Source organism: Dendropsophus ebraccatus, chromosome 1 (assembly GCF_027789765.1).
Source record: "Dendropsophus ebraccatus isolate aDenEbr1 chromosome 1, aDenEbr1.pat, whole genome shotgun sequence".
Classification (NCBI taxonomy): Eukaryota; Metazoa; Chordata; class Amphibia; order Anura; family Hylidae; genus Dendropsophus; species Dendropsophus ebraccatus.
In genome coordinates, this window is record NC_091454.1 from 121,903,473 (window position 1) to 121,919,783 (window position 16,311).

At 43.0% G+C, this 16,311-nt stretch overlaps 1 protein-coding gene across 6 annotated transcripts in view; it reads right to left on the reverse strand.

The window, feature by feature from the left end:
* The window catches only part of MAGI2 (membrane associated guanylate kinase, WW and PDZ domain containing 2), a 673,341-nt gene extending 663,093 nt beyond the window's left edge, over positions 1 to 10,248 (reverse strand). For all 6 annotated transcript variants that reach the window (XM_069978196.1, XM_069978177.1, XM_069978169.1 and 3 more), the window contains exon 1: positions 9,694 to 10,248. In XM_069978196.1, coding sequence (XP_069834297.1) covers positions 9,694 to 9,991 — 298 coding nt within the window. In that variant the 5' untranslated portion in view covers positions 9,992 to 10,248. The remainder of the gene's footprint in view (positions 1 to 9,693) is intronic.
* Positions 10,249 to 16,311: the final 6,063 nt, after the last annotated feature.

The window sequence follows — 16,311 nt, forward strand, 5'->3', positions numbered from 1 at the left end:
CGGTATCAAATTCCTGATAAAGGCTTGAACTATTTAGGGAATGCTATTTGTATTTCTTTCTAAATAAATTATAAGTAGTTTATTGTTTCAGATTATCTTCAAACTTTCTTAACTTTAGCAAAATAGGCCTTAGAGCAGATCTGTGTACAGGGAGGCAGGGTACAGCCTTGTTTGGTAGTTGATATGTTGTTGTGTGTTAAGTCACATGGACTTACTGTATGTGCACAAAAGTCACGGTGATGTGAATATCGCCTATAAAAACTTCAGCAAAGCCTTTGATACAGTAGTCTATAAAGAGCTGATAGAGGAGTTAGTGAGAATTGAAATTTACCATTGGATAGTTCAGTGGATTTGTTGTTGGCTGAAGGATAGATATCAGAGGGTTGTTGTTAAGGTTTATATTCCGAGCAGAGACTGGTTACAAGTGGTGTGCCACAAGGGTCTGTTGTGGGCCCTATTCTTTTTAATATGTTTGTAAGTGACATAGGGGAAGGATTGGTAGGTAACAATTGTCTGTTTGCTGATGGCAGAAACGTGTGCAATAGGGCTGATATTCCTGGAGGTGTCAGTAATATGGAAAATGATTTAGCTTTGCTAGGTAAGTGGTTCAAACAATGGAAATTGTAGTTCAATGTTTCCAAATGTAAAATAATGCACTTGGGGAGGAGGAATCTGCATCTAAGTATCTTACTGGCAGTTCTACGTTGAGAAAGACTTCAGAAGAGATAGATATAAGGATAGTGCAACCAAGCAGTATGGGACGCTAACAGAATGCTGGGCTGTATAGCTAGAGGTATAACAGTAGCAAGAGGGAGATTGTGATCCCACTGTAGGGAGCTCTGGTGAGACCACATCTGGAATAATGTGTCACCTAAAAAAGGATATTGATAAAATAGAACGGGCACAAAGACGGGATACAAAAATGGTGGAGGGTGTCAGACATAACAGGAAAGATTTAAGAATCTAAATCTGTATAGTCTGGAGGAAAGAAAGGAAATGAGGGACATGATCAAATCCTTGAAGTATGCTAAAAGACCAAATAAGGTGGCAAAGTGATTTTAGTAAAAAACTGAATATAAGGGCAAGGGGACACAATTTGAGGTTAGTAAGGGAAAAGATCAGAAGCAACATGAGAAAATATTACTTTACTGAAAGAGTAGTAGATAGTGATAAGCAAACTTGCTGAACACTCGGCTTCATCCAAACCCAAATGCTCAGCATTTAACACCTGCTGCCTTGAAAAATTGGATGCAGCCTTAGGGCTGCAAGGAAAACATAGATACAGCCTATGGCTATGTTCACACTACGTAAGTTTCGTAATAATCAACGGCCGCGATTACTACGAAACTTACGTAGTGCTGCCTTCTAAGGAATCCCGTCCGGCCAGGATCCCTAGCAGCGTCTCAAAAAACTGACATGTCAGTTTTCTGAAGCCGCTATTAAATGCAGTGAAGATCATCCGGCCGCTATTCCACTGCATCCAGCCGCTATTCAACTGCAGTGAAGGTCATCCGGCCGGTACTGCAGTACCGGCCAGGATGATCTTCTCTGACACCAGTTGTTTCATGGCCCAACCAGGTCATGGAACAGCAGGTGTCTTACACCATGTGAACATGGCCTATGGCTGTATCTATGTTTTCAAGGACTTCCTAGAGCTGCATCCAACTTCTCCAGACCACAGGAGTCAAATGCTGAACATTTGATAAGTTCACTCATCACTAGTAGTAGATATTTGGAACAAACTTTCAGCAGATGTGGTTGCGAAATCTACAGTAAATGAATTAAAACATGCCTGGGATAAACGTATATCTATCCTAAGATAGATATAATGCTAAAGATAATAATATATGGGTCGGCTAAATCAGACCCTGGGCATAGTACAGCCTACTCTGCCTGGACAGCATCCCCTTTCAGCATCCCTAGAAGCTGTGGCCACCTAGCTTCTAAGAATGCACCACTGCTGTAATGTTAAGCACGCTCACTGCAGGATGAGCGGGCTGAACTTAAGAATTGGAATAGAGCAGCAGAACCTGTCACGGACCTGCTGCACTATTCATTGTTATAGACCCGCAGCCAATGAGCAGTTGGGAAGTGATCTTTCCAGGAGGCAAAATAATATGACGTCATCGCGGCTGCTGGAGGATCCGTCCCGTGGCTCACAAGCTGGAGCCAGAAGATTGAGAAGAGCTACTCCAGGCCTGGAATAGGTGAGTTTGTGGTGTTTGATTTTTTATATGCTGGAGCACAACAGGGGGATCATTATTATTATTATGGTTGGGGGGTTGGGCTGTGTACAGATGGGAGCATTATTACTGTGGGTAGAGGGCTGTACACAACAGGGCGCATTATTACTATAGAAGGGTGGGGGGCTGTGCACAGCAGGGGGCATTATAACTATGGAAGGAAGGGGTCTGTACACAGCTGGGGCATAACTACTATGTGTGGGGGCACTGTGCATAGCAGAGAACATCATTACTGTGGGTGGGGGTGCACAGCAGGAGCATTATCAGTATGTGCAGTGTACAATAGGAGGCATTATTACTATGTTGGTGGGGGACACAGCAGGGGACATTATTACTATATTGGCAGCACAAAAGGGGACATTATTACTATATTGGGTACACAGCATGGGACATTATTACTATATGGGGGCATAGAATGACATACTATAAGGCATACTATATGGGAGATCCTACACATGGGGGTAACCTACATACTTTCCATGACACCAAACAGCAGAATTACTACAGTATATGATCCTATGTACACCAAATGTACACCATATGATAATGTACACCAAATGAAAATAAATAAACATCAGACAGCAGCAAGATCTGAGAGGCAGAGAAGGAGGTACATTAATACTAGTAGGCTATAAGTGCGGGCCAGAAGGGTGGAAGAAGTGTGTTTTTTCTGGGCATAGCTCTACTCTTCTGTATCTCTTATTTTCCATACCCTGGATGCCTGCAGCTTGCTTTGCCCTTCATATGGTTGCTGCACGCTACAGAGATGTGGGCGTTTTTAATCTCGCCCCACTGTATATTCTGAAGTTTTTCAGCACCTGCCCTATAAGACAACACCTGCCATAAAAGACAACCCCTGACTTTAGAGATTTTCCTGAGTTAAAAAAGTAGTCTTTTATGCAGGAAAATACTGTATTTTTGTTCATGTTAATTTTGCTGTATTCAACAAATGAAAAAACTAATATTTTGCTGGACAGACAAAAATGTGGTGTGAAATGGGCCATACAGAATTTCAAGCATTTCAAACTGATGTCACAAAATGAAATAAATGAGAGAAGTTTATTTCTGGCATCCAGCATGTTATATAGGCTGTCTCCTGAGGACCTTTAGGTGATCAGCTGTTATTTTCATGAGAAGCCATATCTGCTCAAACATTTCCTCTGCTGTAAATGGACAACCTTTAATTCTCTGAAGACTAAACAGAGATCTATATTCTTTCTAAATCATTTCATTGCCACATTTTTCACTCAAAGCAGGGTTCCTGGCTGGATAACTTGTCAACTGTGGTGGCTTTCCAGCCTCTCTTGTCACAAATATCACCAAAACCAGGGGAGCTGGAATTGAGTTAATTACATGTGCCAAAGCAAATATTTTCCTCTGACAAAATAAATAACAGGGTCGCTTGATCAACAAAAGAATACTGCAAGCAAAATGGAAGAATTCTGCTGAGATTGACGATTTTCTTCTCTGTGGAATTTAATTTACTGATGAGACCTTAACACTTCTACATGGGATTGTGAGCACTTTGTAACAATGGATAGATGTAATTTCCCATGCACCCAGCTACTAATGAACTCTTCCACTGCCAGCAATGAACACAACATACAGGCATTGTAAAACCAACCAGGTTAATAATATCATTAAAGATGTCAGAATATATTAGACTGTAATGGTAAAAGAATTACACTAGTATACACAATTATAATGATGTCACTTTTACACCTTGGCTTACTGTTACAATAAAATGCTAATTCTCCTAGGCTACCAATGAAAGAGTTAATTTAAGCCTCTTACCCTGACACATCTAGTGTTCGGTGTGTGCATTAAGTTTTCATTAACCACAATTAACCAAATGCCGCTTTATGTAAATTCTGCAATCTTCCCACCACAAAGCACTCACAAGGGATGCATAGCTGACACTCAGAAGTCTTGCATCTTTTCTGGAAAGCATGAATGCCTATGTGAGAGTTAGATGTGCTGAATGTAAAAAAATATACATCTATAAATAAGCCTAACACAGAAATAATATTAGGACTGCAAAGCTGTAAAAGTTTATTCCCATGACACAAACTGATGGCATTTTCTGATTGGTGTCAGTCTGACTGCTGAATAACCCTTTAGGGTAGCTTTACACTCACCGTATCGCAGTGTGATGTGCAGATCCTCAGCAGATTTGATCTAAATAACTAAACACAGCATCAAATCTGCTGTGGATCCTGTACGTGTGAACACACCCTTAGGCTATGTTCACACTACGTATGAGACTGTCACGGAACGGCCGGTCCCTGAAAAGATCACCTGAAAAGTACCGGCCGGATGATCTTTAGAGCCGCTAAGCTCGAATGCGGGCGCATAACTGCGTGGCTGCATCAGAACTCCCCACTGCACACAATGGAGCAAGCAGCCGGAGCCACTTGTTCCACTGTGTGCACTGACGGGGTTTTCTGCAGCCGTTATTCAATGAATAGTGGCCACAGAAAATGGACATGTCAGTTTTTTATGGCGCCGCTAGGGATCCACATAGTATACACTTCACTGTCAGTCAAATGGGGTAGGTGGACATGGGCTGGACTTGCCTGGGCCTTTTCCATGCTAGAGAACACCACCTGGGCACTTGAGCCTCATTTCCATATTAACAAAAGGCTTATATCTTATGGAGATAAAGTAAAAGGCATGTGCCAAATCCTGATTACTAACCCTCAGGTTCAGCCATGGGCTTACATACAACCCTCTTTTCCTGCATAGAGAGATAAATGTTATTTTTACCTAAAATGCAAGCGTAAAGGTTTTGACTCACCACTATGTTTTTCAGTTAACAGTAGTTTTTCAGTTTACAGTTCACAGTAAAAAAAAAAAATGAACAAACCATGGAGATCAGATGTTATTGACCGAAAAGGATACAAATGGACTCACTAATATGAGACAAACTTATATGGGACACACTTATATGAACGTACAACAGTCCAACATATGCAAACACTTTTCTGGTATATGCCAAGATTACCTGGATCTGTAGTGAGAATCAGTACCTTCTATCTCACCCAGCCAACCAGAGCCCTAAACTGAACTAATGGAGAGCAGAAATATCCAAAACAGTGATGCCTATAGTGGTGTCTTTGAAGTGGCCAATACACCTGGTCACGGATCAGGGCTCTATAATGGGTCAGGTATTGGCTTACAATATACTGTAGGTGGTACTAGTGCAACAGTTCTATTGTTTCTGGAAAGGCACTACTCTGCATTCATTTCTGAGGGAGCATAGCCTGTAAAAATGGAAAGAGAATCAGTACCTTCCACAGTTAGGGTACAAACACACACACTGTATACGCAGCAGATACGCAGCAGATTTGATGGTGCAGATTTGATGCTGTGTTCAGTTATTTAGATCTAATCTGCTGCGTATTTGTTGCGTATTTGCTGCGTATCGCAGCACTTAATATGCTGCGTATACGGTGTGTGTGTTTATACCCTCCGCTGCATGAGAGCAAGTAATCAGCTGAAATATAATTACACGCTGTCTTGCTCTGCATTCAATGCCCTACACTTATAGGAAACTGCAAAACTTCTGGTATAAAAATATGGCCCTTATCTTCAAGAGGGAAATAAACATCCCTCTTTTTATGGTATGTAGTACAATAATATCTACCAATATTTTGTTTTTCATCAATGACTTATTTTTCATGGTTAATCATGCTTAGTTGTAAATTTATGTAGACAAAGACTGAAAAGGACAACAGGTAACCAACATATTATGAGCTATTGTACTAAATTGTGCCCCAAAGGGTAAAACATAGTCAATTTCTTGTATAAAAATAGCTTTATGCTTGGCTATACATTATTATTATTATTATTATTATTATTATTATTATTATTATTATTATTATTATTTAGTATTTAATAAATAAAATAATCATATACGTTTAGTCAACATTACTAGTCATACTGAGCGTAACATGAACTACAATATTCAATCATCTACTGACCTTTCTAATGGAACAGTAATTCCCAGAGGGAGAATGAAATCGGGGCAAAGGAGTTAGAGACATTACGGGGGACAGGAAACTAAAAGTTGTAACCAGGAGCAAAACATCCACAACAATTACATGAAATAGTGTTTGCTTTATCTTCCTATTAAGGTTCTTTTTATACTACTTTCCTAGCAGTCATTGGTCATGTATCAGTTTGGAACCTTACTTGTGATGAATTTCTAGCATAATGTAAGTGAAACTTAATCACTGTATAATAAAAAGTTATGCAACTTTCCAGCAACCTACATGCCCTCAAATATCTGATTGCTGTCAGATTACAGAGACATTCGACGCATGATTTGTATCACATGGCTGACTCTTGCCTAAGACTGCCTTACTAACGTAATTTCTCTGCACTGGCACTATAGTAGGCATACAGAAGCCTATACAGATGTGATAAAACTCCTTCTGCAGAAAGAAAGAACAAGGAAGATTGTTTTATATCACATATAACCTAGGTCCCTGACAAAACTAAGCACGCACATATAAAGGCTGTGCCAGGGCAGATTCAGCAGGGGACGTGGCCTCTGCGCCTGGCTTGCCAAGTGGACAGGCAGGAGACGTGGCCTCTGTGCCTGACTCGCCAAGTGGGCAGGCTGGGGATGTGGCCTTTGTGCCTGGCTCACCAAGTGGGCAGGCTTGGGATGTGGCCTTTGTGCCTGGCTCGCCTAGTGGGCAGGTAGGGGACGTGCCTTTGGGCCTGGCTCGACAAGTGGGCAGGCAGAACACGTGGCTTCTGGGTCTGGCTCGTCAAATGGGCAGGCTGGGGATGTGGCCTTTGTGCCTGGCTCGCCAAGTGGACAGGAAAGAGGAGTTGTGGCCTCTGTGCCTGGTTCGCCAAGTGGGCAGGCTGGGGATGTAGCCTTTGTGGCTGGCTCACCAAGTGGGCAGGCTGGGGATGTGGCCTTTGTGCCTGCCTCACCTAGTGGGCAGGTAGGGGACGTGCCTTTGGGCCTGGCTCGACAAGTGGGCAGGCAGGGGACATGGCCTCTGTACCTGGGTCGCCAAATGGGCAGGCAGGGGACATGGCTTCTGGGCATGGCTTGTTTATGGGCAGGCTGGGGACGTGGCCTCTGTGCCTGGCTCGCCAAGTGGGCAGGCTGGGGACATGGCCTCCCCTGTGCTGAATTTTCTACAATTTAAACTCGCAAGCAGGTGTAAATGGTAGCACATTCTACAGCAGTGTGCGCCTCTCAATAAGGCACTTTGCGTAAGACCAGCATATTGATATGTCGGCATTAATAAATTCCCCCTAACAGTTTTATCTTTGGGATCACTTGTGCGTCATCATGGATAGGCAAAATGGAGTGCCACACACAATTCCAAATTCTAATAAATTATTTGCACTGATGTATGTGCCCTTTTTTTTAAAAAAAAGGTACTGTACAAGGTACTGTACAGTAAACACCTCCAACTTTTTTCCCCAAAATCAGTATAGTATCAATGAATAGAGGATGAAAAATGTGCAAAGAAGCAATGTGAGCCTTATGACTCAAGAGATGAAAAAACAAAAATTTTATGGTAAGGCTAAGTTTGAGGCAAAACAACTTTAGCACCACAATAATAATCAATATATGATTTCGGATTGTCTCCTATGAGTTCTGGACTAATATTAACACAAATTGCATAGCTCTGTAATGCTCATAGGTATATTCTGAGCATTAGCATTGCTTTATTTCACACCAGCACAAGAAATGTATTCAGTGTTACTTTCCAAGATGACTTCATGCCAATGGAGGGGCCTGGTAGAGATGTTAGCAGTGTCATGAGATCACTTCATTGTTACCAAGCTCTTGTAAATAACCTGACTGTTCTCATCCCTCCAGAGCTGTCATTAATCTGACACTCAGTAACCCTGATTAAATGTAAAGCACTAGGTCTTATGTAAGCCATAGTATGCCATACAGATCACCAGATCTTACCCATAATTCCTCTCATAGAATTCAGGAAATAGTAACTAACTGTTCATCCAAGTCAAAAGTGACTGAATAGATTTCTAGTAATAAACATTGTCAGTGAGAGGTTTTGCCAACTTTCTCAGTGAAGTTATATATAGAGTATTGTATATAATGTTTTAGTAGGCCACATAATGTTTATTTACCAAACACAGGTACAGCAAGTAGCATTATTAACTTTCTAATAAGATCAGAATCATAATGCTAAGTCCTCTCTTAAAAGAACCATAAGAAAAACACTGTCAGGCAGACCATATCCTATTTTACTGCCATTGGGCCCATATATACCAGACTATTCATCTATTTGTCTAAAGAATACCATAGTGAGTAAAGAACTGTCGTGCAGATATTAGCATGCGCTGGGACATTTCTTTTCATACTAGTACCACACATTTACTTTTCATCCTAGCCTTAAAATTTCACCCCAATAATTTCCTGCCCATACACAGTACGATAATCCGAGGTGTAACTGTTATAGTAGGCTGTCCTCTTTTTTAATGGTAATGTAATTGTCCTGCAGTCACTCTTTACACCTATACAATGAGAAGTTATTTAAAGACTTGTGAGAGGAGATGTCACAGGTGCTCATGTGCCCCCACTCTCATTGATGCTGCTACTGCTGCTGGTACTGTAGTAGCTTCACCTCTCTCAATGTATTCTGTTACCTAGCTACTGTACTAAGATTTCATTTACAGCCGTGTCTCTAGTTATCTCCTGCATTGTGCCCAAGGTCTTTTTCTCAGCTTCATGTCTTTCACGTACACAATCCGCAAGAAGAAAATCAACCGAAGAAGAGTTCTACGAAATAAAGATCAATTCCAAATAGCATGCAAAGCTAGCAAGCAGATACTATGCATATATCCGCATCATTCTGCTATAAGGTGCCAGGGTCATTACAGTGCCCATAAATAATGGATGCTAAGCAAGTAATAAGCACAGGCTTAGGATCACATTGGTCCACGTAACCATGTAGACAATAACAATGTGCAGCCTTTAGCATACTCCAGCATAGTAGTTCCATTTTATCCTGCGACACCACTATCCATGTCCTGAACTTACAGCACATCCCTGGTTCTGGCAAACACACACACATTGTGCCAGCACCAAGAAATGCCCAAACTCCAACAAGTCATTAATACAGCTGCAAAAACAAAGTTACTCAGGCAACTCCAGAATATGAATGTGTTTGCTTTTGCATACAAGGCTGCATTGCAGGGCTGGGCTTATTCCTTGTGATCATTCCCATGTGAGCTGCCTACAGCATGGCATCCTGCAGGTACCTGAGCAGTACCATGTTCTCATTGTTTACATGATGCAAACTCCTGTCCCCTGGTGCCATCACACAAGGTAATGTCACTACAACAAAGCTACAGATCAGCCTGTGCTGCACAATAGCCTGGACTTGGGCTCATGGCATGCGTATTACACTGGCACAGCAGCATGTGTATAGAGAAGAAACACTCCTACCTTGTTTCACACACTTGATTCTGATGGGGTCCTTGCAATGTTTGATGACAGCCAGTACATCCCTGATGGTGAGTCCAGCCACTGGGGTATCATTCACCTCCAACACTAGCTCCTCTGGGACCAGTTTGCCACTCTGATAGGACACCTTTCCAGGCTTTACCTCCCCAAGGTAAGGAAATTGGCCATTCTCAGCACCCCCTCTGATGTCAAAGCCCAGCTCCCCTTCCAGGCTCCTGTCAATCACACACTCATGGACTTTGTTGGTCCAGTGGTTCTTCTTCTTCAGGGTCTTGGACATGGCCCCTGGTTGTGTGGCAGAGATGAAGAGGGGGTTCCTTGGTGGTTCCTGATGAATGGCCAGGCTTTGGGGATGGGGAGGCAGCAGCAGGAATAGGAAGGAGGAGGAGAAGTAGTGTAGCCTCTTGTTTCAGCTGTATGTGGGGACACACTACATGTAGGCATGCATGTGTGAGTGTCACTAGCTGATCTCCATGCTGGCAGCTGGCACAGTGAGTGTGTGTAAGCGTGTGCGTGTGTGTGTGTACTAGTTGTACAGTAATAACTGGCAGAGGGGCAGAGGGAGGGGAAGGATGGAGAGCAGCAGGGGGAGGAGGAGGAGGAGGGATGGGAGCTGTCTGCTCTCTCCTCTCTTTATAACCCGGTAGTGAAGTGTGAGAGAGAGGCTGCGTGTGTTTGCCAGGCAACCAGAGAGGAGGAGGCCAGCACCAGAGCAGCAGCTTCGCATTGGGACTCTGTAGGCTTATTACTATCCATTCTCTATACTGTGCTCACAGGGCTGTGCCTGGATCCTAGTGGTACATACCAGCTATATATAACACTACTATATCCTGGTGCACTGAGATACCTCATCCCTCTGTATACTATAATATAGCCAGCTATATATAACACTGCTATATCCTGGTGCACTGAAGTACCTCATCCCCTGTATACTAGCACATAGCCAGCTATATATAACACTGCTATATCCTGGTGCACTGAGGTACCTCATCCCCTGTATACTAGCACATAGCCAGCTATATATAACACTACTACGGTATATCCTGGTGCACTGAGATACCTCATCCCTCTGTATACTATAATATAGCCAGCTATATATAACACTGCTATATCCTGGTCCCCTGAGGTACCTCATCCCTCTGTATACTAGCACATAGCCTGCTATATATAACACTGATATATCCTGGTGCACTGAGGTACCTCATCCCTCTGTATACTAGCACATAGCCTGCTATATATAACACTGCTATATCCTGGTGCACTGAGGTACCTCATCCCTCTGTATACTAGCACATAGCCTGCTATATATAACATTGCTACATCCTGGTGCACTGAGGTACCTCATCCCCTGTATACTAGCACATAGCCAGCTATATATAACACTGCTATATCCTGGTGCACTGAGGTACCTCATCCCTCTGTATACTAGCACATAGCCTGCTATATATAACACTGCTACATCCTGGTGCACTGAGGTACCTCATCCCCTGTATACTAGCACATAGCCAGCTATATATAACACTATATCCTGGTGCACTGAGGTACCTCATCCCTCTGTATACTAGCACATAGCCTGCTATATATAACACTGCTATATCCTGGTGCACTGAGGTACCTCATCCCCTGTATACTAGCACATAGCCTGCTATATATAACACTGCTATATCCTGGTGCACTGAGGTACCTCATCCCTCTGTATACTAGCACATAGCCAACTATATATAACACTGCCAAATCCTGGTGCACTGAGGTACCTCACCCCCTGTATACTAGCACATAGCCTGCTATATATAACACTGCTATATCCTGGTGCACTGAGGTACCTCATCCCCTGTATACTAGCACATAGCCAGCTATATATAACACTGCTATATTCTGGTGCACTGAGATACCTCATCCCTCTGTATAGTAGCACATAGCCTGCTATATATAACACTGCTACATCCTGGTGCACTGAGGTACCTCATCCCCTGTATACTAGCACATAGCCAGCTATATATAACACTATATCCTGGTGCACTGAGGTACCTCATCCCTCTGTATACTAGCACATAGCCTGCTATATATAACACTGCTATATCCTGGTGCACTGAGGTACCTCATCCCTCTGTATACTAGCGCATAGCCAACTATATATAACACTGCCAAATCTTGGTGCACTGAGGTACCTCACCCCCTGTATACTAGCACATAGCCTGCTATATATAACACTGCTATATCCTGGTGCACTGAGGTACCTCATCCCCTGTATACTAGCACATAGCCAGCTATATATAACACTGCTATATTCTGGTGCACTGAGATACCTCATCCCTCTGTATAGTAGCACATAGCCTGCTATATATAACACTGCTACATCCTGGTGCACTGAGGTACCTCATCCCCTGTATACTAGCACATAGCCAGCTATATATAACACTATATCCTGGTGCACTGAGGTACCTCATCCCTCTGTATACTAGCACATAGCCTGCTATATATAACACTGCTATATCCTGGTGCACTGAGGTACCTCATCCCCTGTATACTAGCACATAGCCTGCTATATATAACACTGCTATATCCTGGTGCACTGAGGTACCTCATCCCTCTGTATACTAGCACATAGCCAACTATATATAACACTGCCAAATCCTGGTGCACTGAGGTACCTCACCCCCTGTATACTAGCACATAGCCTGCTATATATAACACTGCTATATCCTGGTGCACTGAGGTACCTCATCCCCTGTATACTAGCACATAGCCTGCTATATATAACACTGCTATATCCTGGTGCACTGAGGTACCTCACCCCCTGTATACTAGCACATAGCCTGCTATATATAACACTGCTATATCCTGGTGCACTGAGGTACCTCATCCCCTGTATACTAGCACATAGCCTGCTATATATAACACTGCTATATCCTGGTGCACTGAGGTACCTCATCCCTCTGTATACTAGCACATAGCCTGCTATATATATAACACTGCTACATCCTGGTGCACTGAGGTACCTCATCCCCTGTATACTAGCACATAGCCTGCTATATATAACACTGCTATATCCTGGTGCACTGAGGTACCTCATCCCTCTGTATACTAGCACATAGCCTGCTATATATAACACTGCTACATCCTGGTGCACTGAGGTACCTCATCCCCTGTATACTAGCACATAGCCAGCTATATATAACACTATATCCTGGTGCACTGAGGTACCTCATCCCTCTGTATACTAGCACATAGCCTGCTATATATAACACTGCTATATCCTGGTGCACTGAGGTACCTCATCCCCTGTATACTAGCACATAGCCTGCTATATATAACACTGCTATATCCTGGTGCACTGAGGTACCTCATCCCTCTGTATACTAGCACATAGCCAACTATATATAACACTGCCAAATCCTGGTGCACTGAGGTACCTCACCCCCTGTATACTAGCACATAGCCTGCTATATATAACACTGCTATATCCTGGTGCACTGAGGTACCTCATCCCCTGTATACTAGCACATAGCCAGCTATATATAACACTGCTATATTCTGGTGCACTGAGATACCTCATCCCTCTGTATAGTAGCACATAGCCTGCTATATATAACACTGCTACATCCTGGTGCACTGAGGTACCTCATCCCCTGTATACTAGCACATAGCCAGCTATATATAACACTATATCCTGGTGCACTGAGGTACCTCATCCCTCTGTATACTAGCACATAGCCAGCTATATATAACACTGCTATATCCTGGTGCACTGAGGTACCTCATCCCTCTGTATACTAGCACATAGCCTGCTATATATAACACTGCTATATCCTGGTCCCCTGAGGTACCTCATCCCCTGTATACTAGCACATAGCCTGCTATATATAACACTGCTATATCCTGGTACACTGAGGTACCTCATCCCCTGTGTACTAGCACATAGCCTGCTATATATAACACTGCTATATCCTGGTGCACTGAGGTACCTCATCCCTCTGTATACTAGCACATAGCCTGCTATATATATAACACTGCTACATCCTGGTGCACTGAGGTACCTCATCCCCTGTATACTAGCACATAGCCTGCTATATATAACACTGCTATATCCTGGTGCACTGAGGTACCTCATCCCCTGTATAGTTACATAGTTAATACGGTTGAAAAAAGACAGATGTCCATCAAGTTCAACCAAGGAGGGGATGGATACAGGGAAGGGGGAGGGGTGATAGGTTCTATACATATGCATTTATATTATTTTGCTCTAAGAACTTGTCTAGGCCGGTTTTGAAGCCCTCTACTGTTTTTGCTGTGACCAGATCCTGTGGTAGACTGTTCCACAGATTCACAGTTCTCATGGTAATGAATCGGGTTCCATAGCCTGCTATATATAACACTGCTATATCCTTGTGCACTGAGGTACCTCATCCCTCTGTATACTAACACATAGCCTGCTATATATAACACTGATATATCCTGGTGCACTGAGGTACCTCATCCCCTGTATACTAGCACATAGCCTGCTATATATAACACTGCTATATCCTGGTGCACTGAGGTATCTCATCCCTCTGTATACTAGCACATAGCCTGCTATATATAACATTGCTATATCCTTGTGCACTGAGGTACCTCATCCCTCTGTATACTAACACATAGCCTGCTATATATAACACTGCTATATCCTGGTGCACTGAGGTACCTCATCCCCTGTATACTAGCACATAGCCTGCTATATATAACACTGCTATATCCTGGTGCACTGAGGTACCTCATCCCTCTGTATACTAGCACATAGCCTGCTATATATAACACTGCTATATCCTGGTGCACTGAGGTACCTCATCCCCTGTATACTAGCACATAGCCTGCTATATATAACACTGCTATATCCTGGTGCACTGAGGTACCTCATCCCTCTGTATACTAGCACATAGCCTGCTATATATAACACTGCTATATCCTGGTCCGCTGAGGTACCTCATCCCTCTGTATACTAGCACATAGCCTGCTATATATAACACTGCTATATCCTGGTAAACTGAGGTACCTCATCCCCTGTATACTAGCACATAGCCTGCTATATATAACACTGCTATATCCTGGTGCACTGAGGTACCTCATCCCTCTGTATACTAGCATATAGCCTGCTATATATAACACTGCTATATCCTGGTCCCCTGAGGTACCTCATCCCTCTGTATACTAGCACATAGTCAGCTATATATAACACTGCCAAATCCTGGTGCACTGAGGTACCTCATCCCCTGTATACTAGCACATAGCCTGCTATATATAACACTGCTATATCCTGGTGCACTGAAGTACCTCATCCCCTGTATACTAGCACATAGCCTGCTATATATAACATTGCTATATCCTTGTGCACTGAGGTACCTCATCCCTCTGTATACTAACACATAGCCTGCTATATATAACACTGCTATATCCTGGTGCACTGAGGTACCTCATCCCCTGTATACTAGCACATAGCCTGCTATATATAACACTGCTATATCCTGGTGCACTGAGGTACCTCATCCCTCTGTATACTAGCACATAGCCTGCTATATATAACACTGCTATATCCTGGTGCACTGAGGTACCTCATCCCTCTGTATACTAGCACATAGCCTGCTATATATAACACTGCTACATCCTGGTGCACTGAGGTACCTCATCCCCTGTATACTAGCACATAGCCAGCTATATATAACACTATATCCTGGTGCACTGAGGTACCTCATCCCTCTGTATACTAGCACATAGCCTGCTATATATAACACTGCTATATCCTGGTGCACTGAGATACCTCATCCCTCTGTATACTAGCATATAGCCAGCTATATATAACACTGCTATATCCTGGTACACTGAGGTACCTCATCCCCTGTATACTAGCACATAGCCTACTATATATAACACTGCTATATCCTGGTGCACTGAAGTACCTCATCCCCTGTATACTAGCACATAGCCTGCTATATATAACACTGCTATATCCTTGTGCACTGAGGTACCTCATCCCCTGTATACTAGCACATAGCCTGCTATATATAACACTGCTATATCCTTGTGCACTGAGGTACCTCATCCCTCTGTATACTAACACATAGCCTGCTATATATAACACTTCTATATCCTGGTGCACTGAGGTACCTCATCCCCTGTATACTAGCACATAGCCAGCTATATATAACACTGCTATATCCTGGTGCACTGAGGTACCTCATCCCCTGTATACTAGCACATAGCCTGCTATATATAACACTGCTATATCCTGGTGCACTGAGGTACCTCATCCCTCTGTATACTAGCACATAGCCTGCTATATATAACACTGCTATATCCTGGTCCGCTGAGGTACCTCATCCCTCTGTATACTAGCACATAGCCTGCTATATATAACACTGCTATATCCTGGTAAACTGAGGTACCTCATCCCCTGTATACTAGCACATAGCCTGCTATATATAACACTGCTATATCCTGGTGCACTGAGGTACCTCATCCCTCTGTATACTAGCATATAGCCTGCTATATATAACACTGCTATATCCTGGTCCCCTGAGGTACCTCATCCCTCTGTATACTAGCACATAGTCAGCTATATATAACACT